This window comes from Archocentrus centrarchus, chromosome 16 (genome assembly GCF_007364275.1).
Source record: "Archocentrus centrarchus isolate MPI-CPG fArcCen1 chromosome 16, fArcCen1, whole genome shotgun sequence".
Lineage (NCBI taxonomy): Eukaryota > Metazoa > Chordata > Actinopteri > Cichliformes > Cichlidae > Archocentrus > Archocentrus centrarchus.
The window spans coordinates 2,684,044-2,706,634 of NC_044361.1; the positions used below are offsets into that span (position 1 = coordinate 2,684,044).

A 22,591-nucleotide genomic window follows, 5' to 3' on the forward strand; every position below is an offset into this window, starting at 1 on the left:
TCTGCAATTAAAAGATGTCTTCATGAATGTGAATGCAGAGCGTTTACAATGCGGTGGGAATGACTGGTTACAATCAGGAGCAAGAGCACAACATTAGTTTTTACCAAAAAACATCTAAAAGAGCCTGAGCGGTCCTGAAGAAGGGTCTTTAGATAGATGAAACCAGAACGACGGGAAGAGAAAAATACAGAGAAGAAGACACAGCTGATGATCCAAAGTGCAACATTACTGTCAAACGTGACGGAGGCAACGTTATGCAGTGTGGACGAGAGGCAGGCCAGCAGCTTGTCAATCACGATATCTGCACAACCTACTCTCCTTTTATGTTAGTACTCCACGGGACCACATATAAAAACAAGTCTGTAAAATGAACACGATTCTGCATCAAATAAGGTTTGAATCTAATGATCGAGCCCAAAAACTCATTAGGAAAATGTTTGTTTTGGCTTCACTCATTATCATCTGTGTGCGGTCTGTGCGTACGGCCTTTGTAGGCCCAACTGGCCAACAGAGGAAGTGGAAGGTATTCAGAGTAACAGCTAAGAAGAACCTGCTCGACATCAGCGATCACATGATCCACACCTGCGTTTTCGGAACAGCACACCTGCCTCTGGAGAGAAGAACCCAATTTAACTCAAACATACTTGATTTTTGGAGTGTGTGCCAGATGCTGCCACTGTGACACACGCATTTCAACCTTTATCAGTGCATGCATGTCTACTGTGAACATCCCCGATCCATTTAGTAATAAACCACTATGTTATTCTTTTATGCTCGCCACTCCAATTATTTTCCCTCCTTCCTTTCCTCACTATTTTTCTCACCTACTTCCCAACAAAGTAGTGATGCTTTTGTGTTTTTAAGTGGATAAATGGAGACTCTCCAGGGGTGTGAAGAGGAAATTTCCTCCACCAGGTGTGCCATAGATTGGAATAGGTTGTTCCCACATAGGAGACTGGCCTGAGAGAAATGATCAGGATTTAATTACAGGAGCTGTTGGCTAAACCTGATTCAGGTGGTTCGAACTCTGTGTTTCGAGTGTGTTCATTTTGAATATGCTTCATAAAAAAAAATGCTTCATTTATCCAACTTAGGGTTGTAGGGTGAGGGTGCATCTTATCCCAGCTGACATAATAGCCCTGCCCTAGTAAGTACCCTTCTTTATCATTTACTTTTCTCTATATTTTACTGTGATCTACAAAATAAATCCCATGTTGTATTAAAAATACAGGTTTTAGGCACACCCACATTGGTTTAATTTTCCAGACTCTAAGGTCCATCTTTTTATATATAGTCGATAATAACTTAATAATAAATTAATATTCTTTTATGTCTAAAGCCATCACATTTAAAATCGAGGGGCTCAAGATCTTAAGGTTATTAGAAGGCCAAGTTCCTGCCACAAAGGTTACACAGTTACTATCTTTACATTATTTACATCATAAAGATATTTTTACAATATCTGTAATCATTTTGTCTGATTTACAGCAACAGCTGCAGAAGACTGCATGCATGTCCTGCATTTACTGCTCTGCTGGTGTTAAATCCCTTTAGTCCTATCCTTTAACCACTGGCGCTTCGTGTGGTCCCTTCTGCAATTGCACATTTCACTTTTTTTAATAAAATATCTTCAGCTCTAACAGCACATTGAGATAGTATGGCTGACACCAGGGCAGGCGGAGTTTTACAGGTTGTGATGTGGTGCCATTCTTTTTTTCTTTTCGGTCTGTATCTCTTGCAGGAGTACTTGTGACTTTTGAACTTTTATTCCTCTTCAGAAGAAAACTTCCTCACCTGTGAGTTGAACCTCAGCTGGCAAACGCTGCAGGAGACATGCTTCCTCTTGGCGATGGGAGGGAGCCCGAGGGTGTGATGGAGGACGGCTTTCTGCACCGGATCCATCTGGAGGATGGAGGGAGACACGCAGAGAGAGGATAATTAAAACAGTGCTAAAGCCGACCTGTAAATCAGCTTCACTCCGCTCGCTCACTCTGCTGTGAAGAGAAAGCAGGCTGCCTGGGGGCTTCTAGAAAGCCACACATCCATCTTTTCCTTCAACAGGTGATTTCTGGCTCCAACATTAGCACAGAATTAATGGTCTATTGGCTTACTTTAGGCAGACACCGCCACTCTTTACTAATCTTACAGTAATGCTTTTGGCAAATTTTACCAAGGGAACACTTAAAGGACACCTGTGGCTTTTTCATTCCTATTTTTATCAACATGAAAGCATATTAAACTTTCTAAAAAGGGAGTCAGATGTTACCAATGCCAACCAAGCCACAGATCAGAGGCTATCGACTGGAAACCTCTATTGCAGTTCCTTGAATGGCCACTTCAGGGTGGCTCCAAATGCCACTCAGCCCCCCCAGATTTCCATATTAATATGCCCAACTTTTAACAGCATAAATAAACATGTTTACAGCCTGGAAAAAAAAAAAAATGTTTGGGGTTTGGCTTATGTGTTTAGGTTTCAATAATGCTTAAATGATGAATAAAAATGTATCATCTTATGGGTGTGGCTGCTTTGACTGACAGTTGGACTGCCTGTTGGGCATCACCTTGGCTAATTCGAGGGGCACCTCCTCAGGCTGTAGAAGTGTTGATGCATTTGGAGGAGTTTTTAAATGTAATTATCAGTCAAACACTATGACTTGCAGTATGGTTAGTTTGAATTAGGGATGGCACGATACCACTTTTTTAGGTCCGATACCAATACCAATATTTTATCTGCCGATACCGATACAAATCCGATCTTTTAAAAAAAAAAAAAAAAAAGATTTCAAATGCCTGGATACATAATCTTGTAATGCTTTATATTCACTAGCATTCTCCTAAATACGTTTCTACTGCAGGTCTATATTTAGTCACTAATCAGGGATTAAAGTATAAAAAATATTTTGACGGGGAAGGGGTCCTGACAATCACTAGCTCGCTAGCAGTATGTCCGGGAGCTGAAGTAGAGAAAAAAATAACAGCTGAAATTCTCAGCACAGCGAGCACAACACACGAACACGCAGAGAGCGGTGGAGGCGGAAAAACATGTCAGCGATGATCGCTCGGTGTCAAAGGGAATCAGTCGCAGCGATGGAGAAATGAGGGGGTTATTTCCTGATCCCCACTCCATTCCAGTAGGTGGCGGTAATGCAGCTCTAAGCTGGTTTGGTCAACCGCAAACCCACAAGAAGATGATGATGACGGAGAACTGTAATGCAGCTCATGTGGGTCGGATCGGATTGGATTGCATTTTTTATCTCTTTCCGATATCCGATCCAGTAATTTAGGCCAGGATCGGACCGATACCGATACTGAATATCGGATCGGCGCGTGCCTAGTTTGAATATAAATTTATTCTGTTAAATTCCAGTATTTTATTTGTCATCTGTGACAGCAACTATACTAGCTAAGGTTGCATCTTTCTAAGAAAGCATGCTATTCACAAATCGGTGTGTGACATGGATGATGGATGAGAGAGAGAGAGACACACACACTGACTATGTCCATCACACGCTGAAGTGGCCTCCTTGATTTGATTGCAGAATGACACACATTCAGTTACCTGAATAGTGTTTTATTGTCACTGATATAAAAACAATGCAAGAACAATGTTAAAACAGTGAAATGTAGTTTAGCATCCCCTCTGTGGCAGTGATTTAAAAAAAAAAAATTTAAAAATGTGCATATGCAAAACAACAATAAATAAGTAAATATAGTAAATTAAAGTAAATATATTAACACTAGGAAAAAGTAGAACAAGCTTAAGATTGTTTAAAGTGACGTGTGCAATCGGTGGTGGGTTGGCGGATGCGGGGTGGGGTGGGGGTTGAGTTCACTGTGATTGTCCATTCAAATCGATGATTGTCCATTAATTCCGCTGTTTGCCCATCAGGGTGGACAGGTTGGCTGAAGGTGGGGGATTGATGGCTTTCACAGCCTGAGGGAAGAAGCTGTGTTTCAGTCTGTTTGTGTTTACCTTTAATTGTCTGAATCTCTTTTTTGAGGGGAGTGTCCAGGGTGAGTAGTGTCCATTGCGATGCAGAGAGCCTTTTTCTGGAGTCGACTGTTGTAGATGTCACTGCGGGGGGGTAGTGAGGTGCCCGTGATTTTTTTCTGCCTCTCTCACCACTCGCTGCAGGTCTCTCCTGTCCCGTGCTGTGCAGCTGGAAAACCAGACTGTGCAGCAGTAGGTCAGGAGGCTTTCAATGGTAGCTCTGTTAAAGTTCACCAGCAAGTGTTGAGGGAGGTGGGAGTGCTTCCTGAGGAAGTAGAGTCTCTGTTGTGCCTTCCCCACTTGGTGTCGAGTGTGGAGAACCCACGTGAGATCAGCAGAGATCTGCACCCCAAGAAACTTAAAGCTCTCCACTCTCTCGACCTCCACTCCGTTAATGTGAAGAGCTGTGGTCTCAGTGCGTGTGGATCTTCTAAAATCCACCAATAGCTCCTTGGTTTTGTTGGGGTTTAATTCCAGGTTATTATTATTGCACCATACTGTCAGATGCTGGACCTTCTCCCTGTAGGCTGACTCGTTGTTGTCCGTGATCAGTCCTACAATGGTGGTGTCATCAGCAGACTTAATGATGGTATTGGAGGTGTGAATGGGGGAGCAGTCATGAGTGAAGAGCGAGTAGAGGAGGGGGCTGAGGACACAACCTTGTGGGGTGCCTGTGTTCAAGATGAGAGTTGAGGATGTGCGGTCTCCCATCCTGACAAATTGGGGTCTGTTGCTCAGAAAGTCAAATATCCCTGAACGCAGTGAACTGCCCAGGCCCAGATCGCTCAGTGTTTTAACCAGGTTATGTGGAATAACTGTATTAAAGGCTGAACTGAAATCCACAAACAGCATTCTCACATATGAATTTTTCTGTTCTAGGTGAGTGAGGGCTGTGTGGAGAGCTGTGATCACAGCATCCTCAGTTGACCTGTTTGCCCTATAGGCAAATTGATGTTGGTCAAGGTCAGCTGGGATGGCAGATCTGATATGATGGATAATTAGTCTCTCAAAGCATTTAGAGATGATGGGAGTTAGAGCGACCAGGCGGAAGTCATTGAGGCAGCTCACTTGCCATTGGGATGATGATGGCCGATTTGAGGCAGGTGGGAACAACAGATTGTTGCAGTGAGAGGTTGAAAATTGTGGTGAACACTCCTGACAGCTGGTCTGCGCAGGCCTTGAGAATGTGTCCGGCAACTCCATCTGATCCAGGGGCTTTGTTGGTGTTTATCCTGCGCAGAGCAGAATGGACCTGGTTTGGAAGCAGCTGAATGGGGGGTGTCCTCAGATGCCCACCTAGGCTTCGTGGTGGATTCCAGGTTGTTGTTGTTCTTATGGTCAAAGCGAGCAAAGAACTGATTTAGTGTGTCAGGGTGGGTATTGTCTGTAGAGGTTGCAGGTGTGAGTTTGTATCCAGTGAGTGATTTTATTCCTTGCCACATACCTCTTGAGTTATTTTGGTTGAAGTGCTCTTGGATGCGTAGTTGGTATTTGTGCTTGGCTCTCATGATGCCTCTCCTCAGGTTGGCTCTCGCTGTCTTGTAGGCCAGTTGGTCCCCGATTTTGAAAGCAGAGTTCCTAGCTTTGAGCAGGGACCTCAGTTCTCCGTTGAACCATGGTTTCTGATTAGGCAGCACTTTGATAGTTATGGTCTTGGTCACACATTCAGCACAGAAGTTGATGTAGTCCAGCACAGCTGATGTGTGACCATTCAAATCTGTCCCCTCAGCAAAAATTCCCCAATCTGTGTCCTTAAAGCAGTCCTGCAGGGCTGAGGTAGCTTCTTCAGTCCATACTCTGTCTTTATAGTTGGCTTATGTCTGCAGATGAGTGGTTTATATGCTGGTGTTAGGGACAGGGACAGATGATCAGACATACCCAGATGTGGTAGGGGTCTGGCTTTGTAAGCATGAGGGATGTTGCAGTAGACCTGATCTAAAATGTTCCTCTCTCGTGTGGGAAAGTTTATGTATTTGTGGAATTTCGGCAGGACAGACTTTAGGTTGGCGTGATTAAAGTCTCCTGCAACGATGACAATGCTGTCTGGTTGTGCTGCTGTTTACTAATGGAGGAGTATAGTTTCTCCATGGCTAGTTTATCATTAGCCTGCGGTGGAACATAAACAGCAATAATAGTCACCGATGTAAGCTCTCTGCACAGGTAGAACAGTCTGCACTGCAGCATCATAAATTCAGTGTCCGGAGAACAGTAAGTGTCTTTGATAGTGATATTTGTGCACCATCTGCTGTCAATGTAAATGCAGAGTCCCCCTCCTTTGCTCTTACCGCTGTTCTGTCCGCTCTGAAGATGGTACGTCCCGTTAGCGCAATGCTAGCATCGGGGTTAATTAAATCCAACCAAGACTCTGTGAATACAAGTGCACAATAATCCAGTTCGTGCGATGTGATCCGCAGTCTTAATTCATCCATTTTGTTATGTTGCGATCGGGTGTTGGCTATAAACAGACTTGGAAGGGCCGGTTTGAATGGTTTAGCTTTAGCTTAGCCGCTAGTCCTCCCCTCTTCCCCCTCTTTTGTTTCTGGCGCGCCACCGTCTGTGTCGCTTCAGCAGAGGAGGGATGATGTTGTTGCTCTCGGAATATCTTCGAATCTCCGGAGGGATAAAGTCCCAGTGTTTCTGGTGAGTTATGTTGTTAGCAGCAGCTAGCAAATATGTTCTGCTATACTGAAGTCCCGCAGTTATGGAAAAAAGTGAACAGAGAATAAAAAGGATAAAATAGCTGCCGAGGTTTGAAGAGCTCAGGGCCGCAGCAGTCATCGGCGGCGCGGACCCAGAGTGACAAGAATACCAAGACGTCCTGTCTGGGTAACACAACGAGACAACCAGATGCAGCAGAGTTCTTCTAGCACATCCTGTCTATTAAAACTGTGTGTGAGTTTGTCTGAACTGATGAATAAAAACTCTTCCAAAACCGCAAGCGAGGTACATTTGTTTGTTTGTTTGTTTGTTTTAAATAAGTATACCTTAATCAGTCATCAATCAAGCAATCAATCAGTAATATGCTTTGACCAACTCTCCATGTAAAATTCTGTAACCATGAACCCACATCTTCAATAAGTCATGAACTTAATCTGATCCTTTTTATTTTAGATTAAGAGTTTGCTCAACAGTCTGCAGCTCCATCTGTGTTTTCTCTGCTGTGGCCTTATTATTCATTATTAATCAAATTTATTGGATAATCTGAATACACAGTCTATGGAAAATGTGTGATGTAGCTCATCAATAATGGGTAAATCTAATGCTTATCATTAACTTAGGTAGGTGATGGATTCAAGCTCAGTTCACCGTCTGTTCAGAAATTTATCTCAAATCTTCTGGCTGCTCCCTTTAGGGTTCGCCACAGCAGATCATCTGCCTCCACCTCACCCTGTTCTCAGTATCCTTCTCTGTCACACCAGCACTCTGCATCTCATCCTTCACTACATCCATGAATCTTCTCTCTGGTCTTCCTCTTTTCCTCCTGCCTGGCAGCTACATATGCAGCATCATTTGTCCAACATATCCACTATCCCTCCTCTGCGCATGCCTTGCCTCTCCATCTTTGCCTCCAAACCACTCGAGCTGTGTATACTGATTTCTGATCTTGTCCGGCCTGGCTACCTCCAGCCCTGCCCCCTGTCTTTTTGTTAGTGTCTCCAGTCTCCAAACCATAGCCGATGGCTCAGCTGATCTGCTCATCTTACTGGCAAATCTAAGATGAGGCCCACTAAATAAGCTGCCTAAATTGCTGCCACTTCTGCAAGCTGATTTGCAAACCGGCTTTCCACGACTGCTCTGTTTTGTACAGAGATTTTGCTGCTGCTTTCTCTGCTTTATGCTTTCCATGTATGCATGTGGAGGGGAACGAAGTCCTAGAAAAGAGCCATACGCCCAAATATGCAAATGAAAAACAGTCCTGTGTTGACTGAAGTGGTCCTGACTGAAAAGTGTTTGGATGAACCAAACTTGCAAAAGTTTCCCATCCATCGTGTAAGAAAAGAGCAGTGTGCATACTGAAAATGCAGCTGCTTCTTGTGAAGTGGAATTTTATAGTATGTAGGCATAAGTGGTAACAAGCTGCGCATAAATAATGACAGTTAGCAGGTATTCTTTGTTCGTTTTACAGAAGGTAAAATAGCAATGCCCAGAGCCCAAAAGCATGTGCAAAAGCCCTTCTGTTGCACAGTGAGTGCACACACTCAGCTTTAGAACTTGCTCTGCTTCATGTCGCTTGTGTGTTTGGTGTGCGAACCTCCCTCTGTGTGCTGACAGAGCTTTGGGGAATGAACAAACACATCTGCCTCTCACAGGAAAAAAAAAAGTCTGAACAGGCACCACTTGGCTGGGGAAAGTGGAAAGGTGCCGGCTCTGCGTGGGAGGATTAACTAAACTGCCCTGACAATTGTGCTGCAGAAGGTAGGCCCAGTGATGTTACGCTGTCACTTTCTGTAGAAGCTGTTCAGCTGAACTGAAGCATTACTTTAAAAGTATTTGTGTGCAGAAGTAGAAAAAGAAGCTTGATGTGTTCTTCATTGGGATTTAAAAAAAAAAAAAGAGGAGCCGGGCAGTCGGCTTTTTTCTATTCAATTCTTTGGTCATCTTTACAGTTTTTACCTTCTGTTGGTCTACTCTCACAATGATGTCTGACATTTTGGTGTTTCCCACATCAGCCGTGGGCAGGCAGTGACAATCAGACAAACAACTTGGACTGAAACAGGAAAGGCAATAATCAGGTGCAGGCGACAGCAGTGACTGAAATGTTACAGCAGCAATCTGGAAAAGACTGCCTAAAAAGTGGTCTCTGTGTTTCTAATGGGACTGAATGAATGCCTAATGTTTGGGAGAGTGGCAACAAGGTCAGCCCATCTCTAGAGGAGGTAAACTCTTTGAGGGCAATTTGAGTCCATGTGACGTAAGACGGGGAACAGAAAATTCCAGGAAAGGCACAAAAAGAGAGGGAGAAGAAAAAAGGCTGAACAAAAGAAAGAGCGGAGGAGGAGTTCATAGAATAGAATAGAATAGAATGCCTTTTATTGTCATTATACAGGATGTACAATGAGATAGGAGGGCCACTCCTGTTCAGTGCCATGCAATAGAAAATCAAATTCTCTAAAATAAAAAATAAAAATATTATAGTCTAGTATAATCAAGAAATATACAGAAAATAAACAATGTATAAAATATACAAAAAATAGAATGTATAAAAAATATACATACATTGGTGCATCTGTACATTGTAAGAAAAGTAAATAAGTGCATACATATAAAAATGATGATGAATATTGCACTAGTGAATGAATACTGGATATTACCAATATAGGAATGTTAGATATTGTTCAGTATGAATTATCTAATATTGCACAGAGATGTGGGTGTTGCACAGTTACGGTGGGTGAGTGTGTGAGTTCAGGGTGGTGATTGCTCTGGCGAAGAAACTGTTCTTGAGTCTGTTTGTTCTGGCTTTGATGCACCTGTAGCGCCTGCCAGAGGGCAGCAGGTCAAACAGGTCAAAGCCAGGGTGTGAGCTGTCCTTGATGATGTTCCTGGCTCTGCTGATGCAGCGGGAGGTGTAGATGTCCATCAGGGAGGGGAGAGGGCAGCCAACGATTCTTTGTGCTGTCTTGACTACCCTCTGAAGCCTGACCCTGTCTGCCTCAGTGCAGCTGCCGTACCATACTGTGATACAGTAGGTCAGCAGGCTCTCAATGGATGAGCGGTAGAAGGTCAGCAGCAGGTTTGAGTCCAAGTTGTTCTTCCTGAGGACCCTCAGGAAGTGAAGTCGCTGCTGAGCCTTCTTGATAACAGCTGTGATGTTATCTCAGCTATACGCTGGTCATTCAAGATGGCGGCGCGCATAGTCGCAGCGGCTCAGTGCTCTCCTTTTCGGTGCTCTGTGAAATTGTGTATGTTGTTATGTGTGCTTCAACTGTGGCTCAACACATCACCATTATGTCGGGCGGACATTATAACATACAGACGGCACGAACTCCTACATATAGGAGCACAAAGTGAGCAGGCGGTTATGGCTGACTTCCTCCACTCTCACAACATCCCGGTGGACATCGCCAGACCACCTGGCTCTTTGTGGTTCATCATCCCTGTGAGGGGGGGTCGCAGACGGAGACGGCGCAGAGAAAGGAGGCAGAAAAGAGGCGGCAGAGCTGGCGTTTTGGAGAGGCTACGTAAACGGCCTCATAGACCTCCGTTACCCAGTGTTTTCCTCGCCAATGTAAGATCACTCCCGAATAAAATGGATGAGTTGAGACTGCTGGTGGCTACAAACAGGACTGTGAAGGACTGCTGCGTTTTGCTCTTCACTGAGACCTGGCTTCATTCATCCATTCCTGATGCAGCCATCGAGCTAGCCGGCAGGACAACGCACCGGCATGACAGAATGCGGACCTCCGGTAAGAGCAGAGGAGGGGGTGTGTGCTTGTATGTAAACAACAGCTGGTGTACAGACAGTATGACTGTGAACAGCCACTGCTCTCCGGACCTGGAGTACATGACTGTTAAATGCAGGCCCATCTATCTGCCCCGTGAGTTTACAGCTGTTTTGATCACTGTTGTTTATCTTCCCCCTGATGCTAATGCTAACTCGGCTGTTAGTCTCTTACATGACACGGTTTGCAGTCAACAGAGCAGATATCCTGAGGCTGTACACATCATTGCAGGAGACTTTAACCATGTCGATTTAAAGACTGTTCTACCCAAGTTCCATCAGCATGTTAAATGCCCTACAAGAGGGAACAACACACTGGATAAAGTCTACTCTAACATCAAGCTGGGTTTCAGGGCTGTGCCACTGCCACATCTGGGCCAGTCAGACCATCTGTCCCTGCTTATGATTCCAGCATACACCCCCCTCAGCAAAACTGCTCTTTCTACATCTAAGACTGTTCAGACCTGGCCTGAAGGTGCCTCTCAACAGCTGCAGGACTGCTTTGAAACAACTGACTGGGACGTATTCAAGCACCAGGACCTGGAGCAGTATACCTCGGCTGTTCTGGACTACATCAAGTTCTGCACCGACACTGTAACTGTGGACAAGAATATCCGGGTTTTTCCAAATAGAAAGCCATGGATGAATGGAAAGGTGCAGAGCTTACTCAGAGAAAGGAACATCGCCTTCAGAGCTGGTGATGGGGCGCTTTACAGCGCTGCCAGAGCCAACCTGAAGAGGGGCATCAGGGAGGCCAAGGCTGTGTATAAGAGGAGGATTGAGGACTGTTTCCAGAGCCACGACTTCAGGCAGGTGTGGCAAGGGGTTCGGCATATTTTGAACTACAAACACAGCCTGTTAGTTGATCAGCGTAACATCAATCTGGCAGAGGAGCTGAACAGCTTCTTTGCACGCTTTGAGGTACAGCAATCAGAGACAGCCATCCAACATCCCTCAGCAGGCAGCAGCAGCATCCTCAGGCTGCAAGAGCAAGAGGTGAGGCGTATGCTGGAAACTGTGAACCCCAGGAAAGCTGTGGGGCCCGATGGTGTCTCTGGACGGATACTGAAGGTCTGTGCGGCTCAGCTGGCTGGTATTTTTACCAGCATTTTTAACCAGTCCCTGAGCCAGGCTGCTGTCCCTTCCTGCCTGAAGTCCTCCATTATCGTCCCCATCCCCAAGAAGAACACTATCAGAGGTTTGAATGACTACAGGCCAGTAGCACTAACACCAATTGTTATGAAGTGCTTTGAAAAGCTTGTCCGGGCTCACGTCATCTCCAGTCTCTCTCCCAGACTAGACCCCCACCAGTTTGCCTACAGAGCCAACCGGTCCACAGAGGACGCCATTGCCACGGCCCTCCACTCTGCCTTCTCTCACCTGGAGCAGGGGGGGAACTACGCTCGGCTGCTCTTTGTGGACTTCAGCTCGGCGTTTAACACCATCCTTCCTGGCAGACTGGTGACTAAACTGTCAGATCTGGGGATACCACGCTCCACCTGTCTTTGGATCAAGGACTTCCTGACAGACCGTTCCCAGAGGGTAAGAGTAGGTCCCCACCTCTCTTCAGCCATCAGCCTCAGCACCGGCTCTCCACAGGGCTGTGTGCTGAGTCCCCTACTCTTCACCCTCTACACACATGACTGCACCTCCATACATGCCAGTAACTGCATCATTAAGTTTGCGGATGACACCACTGTGGTGGGGCTCATATCAGGCGGGGATGAGTCAGCATACCGGGACGAGGTGCAGCGGCTGTCAAGGTGGTGCAGTGAGAATAACTTGATCCTGAACACCACTAAGACAAAGGAGATGGTAGTAGACTTTAGGAGGACAACACATGTCATTCAACCTCTGTTCATCGAGGGGGATGAAGTGGAGCTGGTTTCAGATTTTAGGTTCCTGGGAGTACATCTGCAGGATGATTTGACCTGGAGTATCAATACGACCAGCATTGTCAGGAAGGCCCAACAGAGACTGCATTTCCTGAGGGTTCTTAGGAGCAACTATCTGACCCAGAATCTGCTGGTGTCCTTCTACCGTTGCTGTGTAGAGAGCATCCTGACCTACTGTCTGTGCGTGTGGTTCAACAGCTGCACAGCAGCAGACAGGAAAACACTCCAGCGAATCATCAACACGGCTCAAAAGATCATAGGCTGTCCCCTGCCCTCCCTCCAGGAACTGTTCAATGCCCGCTGCCAGAGGAGGGCACAGAACATCCTCCAGGACCCCTCACACCCTGGACACTGTTTCAGCTACTGCCATCAGGCAGACGTTTCAGGACAATGAAGGCCAGAACAAACAGACTGAGGAACAGCTTTTATGCCAGGGCTATCATTGAACTGAACTCTGTGTGGTTTGGACAGTGATGTGGGGTGGTAGTGCTGACTGTGTGCGTGCGTTGGTGTGTGTATTGGGGCTAGATTCGTCTTAATTTACTATTGTGCACTGTATTTTAGTAATCATTTTTATCACTCATATTTTTATTATTTTATTATTTATTGTCTGAGGCACCTAGAAAGGAATGCATTTTAAATTTCGTTGTGCAACTTCTGTGTACAATGACAATAAAGATTCTGATTCTGATTCTGATTCTGATCTGACCAAGAAAGATCAGCAGAGATGAGGACACCAAGAAACCTGAAGGTGTGGACCCTCTCCACACGCTCGCCGTTGATGTAGAGGGGGGCTGGGTCAGTCCTGTGCTTCCTGAAGTCGATGATCTCTTTGGTTTTCATGGTGTTCAGTACCAGGTTGTTCTCTGAACACCAGGCTGTCAACTTCAGGACCTCCTCTCTGTAAGCTGCCTCATCTCCCTTTGAGATGAGTCCGACCACTGTGGTGTCGTCAGCAAATTTGACGATGAGGTTGTTATTGTGGGCCGGACTGCAGTCATGGGTGTAGAGGCAGTACAGGAGGGGGCTCAGCACACAGCCCTGTGGGGAGCCAGTGCTCAGTGTGCGGGTGGAGGAGAGATGGGGGCCAAGTCTCACAGTCTGGGGCCGGTTGGTTAAGAAGTCCTTGATCCAGGAACATGTGAGAGGGGGAAGGCCCAGGGTGTGCAGTTTGGTGGTGAGAATGTCCGGGATGATTGTGTTGAACGCTGAGCTGTAATCCACAAAGAGCATGCGAGCGTAGCTCTGCTGCTGCTCCAAGTGGCTCAACACAGAGTGGAGAGCTACAGCGATGGCATCCTCTGTGGATCTGTTTGCACGATATGCAAACTGATGGGTGTCGAAAGTGGGGGGCAGATGGTCTTTGATGTGCTGGAGAACCAGCCTCTCAAAGCACTTCATGATTACCGGTGTGAGGGCCACAGGGCGGTAATCATTTAGGCTGGTGACAGATGACCTTTTGGGCACGGGGATGATTGTGGCTGTTTTTAGGCAGGGGGGGATGACTGCTTGGGCCAGGGAGAGGTTGAAAATCCTGGTGAGAATCAGGGTGAGCTGGTGGGCACACGCTCTGATCACCTTGCCAGGTACTCCGTCTGGTCCGGCAGCCTTCCTGGGGTTCACTGCCAGGAGCACACGCCGTACCTCATGCTCCTGGACAGTGAGTGGGGTGCAGCCTAGTGGGGGGGGCAGGACTGGAGCAGATGGGTGGTCCTGAGGTGTCTCAAAGCGAGCAAAGAAACAGTTAAGTTCCTCTGCTAGTGACACACTCAGGTCTCCTGCAGTCACATCACAGCCTCTGAAGTTTGTGATGTTCTGAATGCCCTGCCACACCTCCCGTGTGTTATTGCTGGACAGATGGGACTGTATTCTCCTCCTGTAGTCCGTCTTGGCTTTTTTAATTCCTCTTTTCAGGTCAGCTCGAGCAGCACTGTACAGAGCTCTGTCGCCTGACCTGAAGGCAGCATCACGGGTTTTGAGGAGTGAACGGACCTGGCTGTTCATCCAGGGTTTCTGGTTAGGGAAAACCCGGATGTTTTTGCTGACAGTCACATTTCCGATACAGAACTTAATGTAGTCCAGTACCGTCCCTGTGAATGTTTCTAGGTCCTCGTGTTCGAATAAGTCCCAGTCTGTGTATGCAAAGCAGTCCTGTAGGTCGGAGAGTGCGTTTTCAGGCCAGGTTGTAATGGTTTTTACAGTAGGCCTGGCTCTCCGTCTGAGGGGGGTGTATGCTGGGGTGAGCAGCAGGGAAAGATGGTCGGACTGGCCGAGGTGGGGGAGGGGTTTGGCTCTGTAAGCGTGCTTAATGTTGGAGTAAACATGGTCAAGAGTGTTCTCCCCTCTTGTAGAACATTTGACATGTTGGTGGAATTTCGGGAGTACAGTCTTTAAGTTGGCCTTGTTAAAGTCTCCCGCGATAATAAGAACACCGTCGGGGTGGACCCGCTGCTGTTCGTTAATGGCGTTCAGCAGGAGAGCCAGCGCCATGCTAACGTTAGCATCGGGAGCTATATACACAGCTGTGACGATCACTACTGTTAGCTCTCTGGGTAGAAAAAAAGGCAGACATCTTACAGACATGTACTCGAGGTCTGGGGAACAATGTTTGTCTATGATTGTTCCGTTGTTACACCAGTCCTCATGCACGTAAATACAGAGACCCCCTCCCCTGCTCTTACCGGAGTCCTTGGTCCAATCTCCGCGTAGCAGAGTGCGGCCTGCTAGCTGCATGCTAGCATCGGGAATCTGCGGGTTTAACCAGGTCTCGGTGATAATCATTACACAGCAGTCATGAACATAGCGATTACCAGCCAGCTCTAACTCTAGGTTCTCCATTTTATTTACCATGGACCTGGCGTTGGAGAGATACAGGCTCGGCAGAGGAGGCCTGTGTGGTTGGCATTTCAGCTTCAGCATAAAGCCGGACCTGCAGCCCCGCTTCTGCTTCCTCTCCCTCCGCCGTCGGCGGCGCCTTCCAGACCCGATAACAATCCACGGAGCACCCGGCGGTATCGCTATGTTGTCTGGGATGTTATGAGTGTAGTGATAATCACTCGATACTGATATCTTGTGCCGGTAGCCAATGTCCACAAGATCCTGGCGTGTGTAGCAGTTGTTTGCGGAGACAAATGCACCAAAACTAACAAATATGAAATACAAAAAGTACAAAAAAGAGCACCGAAAGGAAGAGCCGTGAGCCGCTGCGTCTGTGCGCGCCGCCATCTTGAATCAGACATCATCGAACATCATCCTGACAGAAATCCGGCTCTGATGATGGAGATCCCTCCAAGGAACACAGACACAGGATGAGCTGGTTCACACTGACCCAAGCAAATAGCTTGGAGGAGAGTAAAGAATTTAGGAGCATCAACAAAAATGCTTCTGATTTCTAACACGGTCAGACAACACTGACGATTATAACCCAACCCTCAGACAGAGGGTCAGGGGTCAGGGGTCAGGAAGAGTGAAACGCTGAAGTTTAGCCGGAGGTAACGGGCTCAGAGCAGAATCAGATGATTTAATGAAAGACTACTGTAATGGGAGTTTGGTGCTTTCAGTATAGTTCTATGAATTTATCAAAACCACAACAGAGAAAAGAAAGCACCAGCGTGTCCCCTTGAGCTCGGTGTTAAAGATATGGCCTTTAAGGAAACTGTGAGGTCAGGATCCAGAGTTTTTCCTGGAAGAGAAAGGACCTTTAGAGAGTGAGCACGGCTGCAAAGAGGCTGAATCTGTGTGGATTTAGTTCACAGAAATCATTTTTCTGTTATTTCTGTCAATTTGATATACAAATATGTGCATTATGCTAGAGGAAATTCCTGCTCAATCACCAAAACTAAAATAAAATAGGAATAAAAAGAAATTACAATGGATTTTCCTTTTGGCTCCAGCTTCCACCTCTTGCATAGAGTCCTCTATGCAAGAAAAAGAGATCCAATCTATAAGTAGGGGAGACGAGGTGCAATTATAACTTTTCCTTCATAACTCACAGCTTACATAAAATAGACTAGTCATCTTTTGAGATAAGGATATACAGTATATGTGTGCTAATAGTAGAAGTTATATTGTGTCCTCTTGGTGGGGGCAGCTGTAACACTGAAAAAAATGCATCATGTCAACAGAAGCAATCTTCAAAGTAATCACATTACTGTAGTTTTAATTATTAACGTAACTTAAAAAGTCTTTAGTTCATATACTTTCAAATTAGATGGCACCTGCGTGGCTCAGTGGTGGAGCAGGCGACCACATGCATATGTTGCGGTGTGGGCGGCGCAGGTTTGAGTCCCGGCCTGTCGCCAATTTGCCCGTGAGTCTTTCCCCAATTTCCTGTCTATCTACACTAATAAAAAAGCTGCTGTGGGGAAAAAAAAAATTTCTAGATGTTGCATATTGTAGGGTACGCATTCAAGTCAAAATTATATATTTTTAGAAGACTAAGCAGCTACTCTAGAGGCAACTGGATTTTAATTCCATGAACTGAATTAAAAGTATATTTAACTCAAATATCCTGATGATGTGTCTGCAACTCTACCTGCCCCAGTGTCACGTGTTTCATTTCAGCCGGTCTCCCCTTCCTGTTTAAATATAGTTTGTGTTCATGACGTGTTTCTCTCAAATAAAGTGAGTTGTAATTATCATTTTGAAATGGTTTAGCCTATCAGAAATCACTGCCAAGATTATTATTCTCAATTTTGCAATCAAAATCCCGCAAAATGAAAAATTATACCAGTTGTGCTGTCACATTATTACTCATTATCATTCACAATCAGCCGTATCACAAAGTAGTCCTCAATCCACTGCAGCAATCATCACTGATGGAAGCAACTGTGTTTCAGCACAGTTGGTGAAATATTTCTGGTAGGACATTTCTACACAGAGTCTGCTGACACGGAGCAGTTCTCCCGGGAATCTCTGTGTGGTGTTCAGGGCCAAAGTTTGATCCAGCTGGGGATAAAAAACTAACAGGAGCTCGTGTCTTGAGCTGAATTGATTCGGATCGCAGAGAAGAGACGCAGCATGTTGTAGAAAATATCACCCACTGGTTCACACGTTAAAGATGCATTTGTTACATAGCACTGAATCAATGGTTGATGTGATTGCAGCAGTCTGTGGGGAAGAATCATTATCAGACTCTGCAGCTGCCTTTGTTGTCTTTGAGCTTCCTGTTTTGGGGTTGGCAGCTTTAATATTTTTGGTTAACTTCCACTGCACTTATTTGCTTTTCAAACAAAAAGTAATGTTTATAAACAAAGAGCACTCTAACTGTCTAGATGCAGAGGACAGAGCCAAAAGGAAAAATTGGATTTTAACAGTTCCAACATTTTCACGATTTAGGCCTATGTGTTGGTGGTGAGTTGGATCAGGTGGTGGGGGAGGATACCAGAGGTGAAGGGAGCCATCAAGCTGAAGAAGGAGTCCTATTGGGCTTGGTTGGCCTGTGGGACATCAGAGGCAGCTGATAGGTATCGGCAGGCCAAACGCGACAGGGCTCGAGTGGTGGCCGAAGCAAAAACTCGGGTGTGGGAGGAGTTTGGAGAAGCCAAGGAATAAGACTTTTGGACGGCCTCAAAGTGATTCTGGCAAACCATCAGGTGGCTCTGGAGAGGGAAGCGGTGCTATGCTCACACAGTGCAGGTGGGGCGCTGCTGACTTTAACTGAGGTTATAGTCAGGTGGTGAAAGGAATATGTTGAGGACATCCTTAATCCCACTGACACGCCTTCTGCAGTGGAAGCAGAGATGACTCACCCATCACTGGCGGTGAGGTCACTGAGGTGGTTAAACAACTCCTTGGTGGCAGGGTCCCTGGGGTGGACAAGATTCGCCCTGAGTTCCTGAAGTGCAACGCCACCTGGAGATCTGGGATGGTACCACTGGATTGGCAAACTAGGGTGGTGGTCCCCATCTTTAAGAAAGAGGACCAGAGGGTGTGCTCCAGCTATCAGGGGATCACACTCCTCAGCCTCCTAAGGAAGGTCAATACCAGGGTGCTGGAAAAGAGAGTTTGCCCATTAATTCAAGAGGAACAATGTGGTTTTCGTCATGGTCGCGGAACGCCGGACCAGCTCTTTATGCTCTCAAAGATATTGGAGTGACCGCCTCAGTGATCTCCTGGATAAGATGGAGGAGGTGGCTGGAGAGAGGGAAGTCTGGGCTTCTCTGCTTAGGCTGCTGCCCCCATAACCCAGCCCCAGAGAAGCAGACGAAACATTTTCAGGTGCGAAAAACCGAGACAAAGTTACTTTTCTTGTGTTGAAAAATATGTGCATTTACATAAAAATATGCAGCTATTCTGAATTCTGTGACTTTTGATTTTTCAGTGACAGCGGCAGAGAAGAAAGCAGACTAATAAAAGCTTTTACATCTCCACCACTATTCTCAGCAGGTAGAATGACCTAACACGCCTACTCAACAGATGGAAAACTGGAATATGTTATCAGCTTTAATGAAGACTGTACTGACAGAAAATACAAAGAAAATTAAATGACAGAAATACACAGCACCGCTCTAAAGTAGCACACAGCCCAGGCTACTTTATTACGTACACCTATTCAACCCAACACGAACAGCTGCTGAAGAACACACCATGATGCCACTCCTGTCAGCTCAGAGCACTCAGCACAACTTTAAAATCAATGCATCTGAATAGGACGCTTGTTTTGTGCAGGCATCACACAGTTTTTGAGGATGTCCTCTGACGGTACACGGGACTTTCAAACATATGATGAAAAAGCAGGTTAAAACCTAAACTGAATGAATAAAATATATCATGTAAAAACTATTCTGCAGTCTCTTAGGTGAATGACTTGTGACCTGTGACCTACTAACACCACCACCATCTTCCCTCTCTGTCACTTAAGTGGAGCCACTACAATTTGTACATATGAACACAAAAGAACGCCTAAATTTCCGAAACTGGCTCACAAGCGGACCGCGCTGCAGCCATTTTTGTGTCTGCTTTACTTTTTCAGTTTACTCATCTGTCCATGAACAGAACTCAATACAACAGGCCAAATTTAAAAATCAAATCAAACAAATGTTACTATGTTGCAAACTGTAATGACACTGCTGTAAAATAACCACAAACTATCAATAACAACAACCACTAACAATAACCTTTATCAAACATCCCAGTGTTGGCCGACGGTCCATTCTCGACATCGAGTTTCGGGTAAAACTGGTTCCTGAATGAAAACGGCACCATTTCTCCCTGACAGCCTTCTTGGACTTTTAAGCTAAGGAAAATTTTTGATGTTTTATATGATTCTTTTAAAAGTATTCTGCCACAGGGGATAGTTTCATTTGTGATATGCGATCCTGCAGACCAACTCTTACCCCATCGGGGATCAACATTTCAACACACATAAAGTACTGCACTACAGGCTTATATTATTTATATATACATTATGTATTAATATGGGGCAGTGGGGTGTTTACTGTGATAGTCCAGACAAGCAACCACACCATGCAGCATAAACCGAAAATGAAGTGGCACGCAGAAATATATTACTATCTTAAAAAACAAGTCTCTTTACATGGGTTTGTCTGATCATAACCATCTCGTTGCATTAGTCACGTAGGCAACATCAAGAAGCTAAAAGAAAATAATGCCCACTTCTTTAACTGAAGTGCACTTGCTATTATACAGTGAAATGTGAAGCCTGGCAAAGAGATCAGCCTGAAAACATTAAAACACTGTCTCTGCACTGCATTAACAGAGAAGGGACTCTCCTCAGCTTTTGCCCTGACACACTTTGTTGCTGAATTGGAGAGAAAGACGGAGTTATGCAACAGCCTACCTTTGTACTGTAAATCTCACCCAAGTTATTTGGAAAGAGAGGATGACACACGGATCTGGCGAGGCTCTCTGGCTCAGGAAACTCTACAGCAGAGAACCACACTCGCTGCAGCCTGCTGGGAAACTGGGGCCTGAGTTGTGGAAAGCTAACGCCAGTTAAAAACATCTGGGCCATAAGAGAATGGGTGACCTCTTACTAGAAACACGCACTGGGCGAGAAACATGTTATTCCTCTTTCACTCTGGCGCAGATGGTGTGAAATGAATCCGCAGTGACAAGGCCACAAAAAGGAGCATAATCAGTGAAGATTTCTGTAGCTATTCATGGAAATATCATTAATCATCGGGCGTAAAGTGGTGAAAAGGAGACTCAGAGCTCGCTATTTGAATTTTTTCCTCTCCGCTATGCTTGGCCGGGCTATTAGTTTAGCCACAATTCTGCATCGAAAACCCCACCACCTTCGGTGCATGAAGCTTTCAGAAATCCCCCTGTCATGTAACATTTCATTCCTCCCCCACACACTACAGGCCTCGTCTGCAGAGAGCAGCTGCAACGCCAGAGACATGTTATTCCCGGAGCTGTGCTCCCTTCAACCACCCACTGAGCCACACACTCCACACGGACCACGCCTGCCAGAGACTGAAATGTTGCCGGAGCAAATGTACCGCGACCCACATATAATCCACTTGCAAAGCACAAACACCCACACACACACCAAAGCATATCACGGGCTCCCATTCTGAAGCCTGCAGCGGTGTGCAGTGCACCATCTCCAGCTGCAGCAAATTCAGTGTCATCTTTCAAATCACTTCCTAAAGCTCTAATATGCAATTTTTCCTCAGCTGGTCGAGTTCCAGCACCGAGACCTGTCAATCATCCTGATGAGCTGTCTGCCTTGAAACAGCTTCTCGCCGGAGGCTGAGGTAACCGTAAAGCCACCGCAGTCGATCAGTGAGCAGATGGCGAGCACAGCCAATCTGCAATTAGAGAAAAAGAAATGTTTGCTTTTTGAATAGGTCTCGCTGTCACGTAAACATCCCTAACAGGGTTGATAAAGCAATTTTAGCTGAATATGGGAGGTTTGGGATTGCACAAATAGAAGGAAGTCTAATGTGAGATTAAGGTTATCTGTATTTATGTAAAAATGTCGCCTCATGAAGCTTTAAAAAGCTTTTTCTGTTTCTTTCTCCTGTTAACAAAATAAGTAAATCTATTTTTCTCCCCCCCGGCTGTCTGTCTGTTGGTGTCTCCTTTCATTCCTCGGCCTGTGTTTGATTTCCACTGATGTGTTTGTGTCGGGGGAGACGTCGGCAGAGTGTCGACAGCGAGGGAGAATAAGCAGGTCATTTGCTGGATGCTATCTGACAGCCCACAGAAGGCCTGTCCATCTCAAAGTTCAGCACAGCATCCACCGCTGACGCTACCCCACTCAGCGCTGCCGGATAATGTGACAGGACCCGACAGTGATGAGCTGAGATGGCGGTCGACACCGGCTGACGCTTACAGCGGACGGCTGGTAAAAGGGTCAGAAACACACACTGAGCTCTGTCTTTTCTGGCTTCACGAGGATTCAGACCCCATTACTCACAGATGTGGGTTTGCGCATGGCAGCAGGACTCGGTGCCAGTCAAATAGGCTGGATCTGAAATGCATTTACAGAGCATCACATAATCAATTATTTGACTTTTTGGATTAATTCATCCATTTGAGTTGTTTTCAAGGAGATTATAATCACTTTGAAGCAGCAGTAAGTCATATTTTTACTGATCTATAGCATGAAATGGCTACAACATAACTGCAGGGGGTTGGTTGGTCAATATAAACAACTTCATAATTGCCCAGCAGGAGGGCGGTTCTTGCATTTAATGTAATGTTTCTGCCACTCTTCCTTGGGAGCAAAGTCCTGGTTGTAAGCAGCAGTTGTTTCTGTACCTTTGAGTTGGATTTGAACGCTCAGATTTGAGATGAATGGATGCGTGGCATTTGTGTTTTGGGGGGCTTTTTTTTTGGCTTTATTATGACGAGACAGTTGAGAGTTGGCGGGAAAGCTGGCAGAGAGAGCAGAGGGGACCCACACAGCAAACAGCAAATGATTGCCATAACGTTGTGATACCTGTTATCTCCAGCCGGGGTTTTAGGTTTTGTCGAGCCAGCGAATGAAAGGCTGGCTGCGTTGAATTTCGTCTGCAGTATACCCCTCTGGAGTCCACTCCCTCTGTTGTTTGGTTCCTCATGCTTATAATTTACCTTGCCTGCCTATGTGCTTGGGTTTTCTCACCAGCAAACCTTCACCTAAGAGGTCTCTGGAGCTTGAAAAAGGCGACTGGACTTCTTTTTGTTTCTTGAAGACGTTTCACCTCTCATCCGAAAGGCTTCTTCAGTTCTCAACCAAATGGTGGAGAGACCCAGGTATTTAAACCCCTGTGGGCGTAGTCCCCTGGAGGTGGTTATGACCCTCTATTG

The 22,591-nt window shown here is 45.8% G+C and overlaps 1 protein-coding gene across 1 annotated transcript in view; it reads right to left on the reverse strand.

The window, feature by feature from the left end:
* Positions 1–22,591, reverse strand: part of znf385d (zinc finger protein 385D) — a 95,662-nt gene that overhangs the window by 37,865 nt on the left and 35,206 nt on the right. Inside the window, exon 3 of the mRNA XM_030748962.1 lies at positions 1,795–1,902. Coding sequence (XP_030604822.1) covers positions 1,795–1,902 — 108 coding nt within the window. The remainder of the gene's footprint in view (positions 1–1,794; positions 1,903–22,591) is intronic.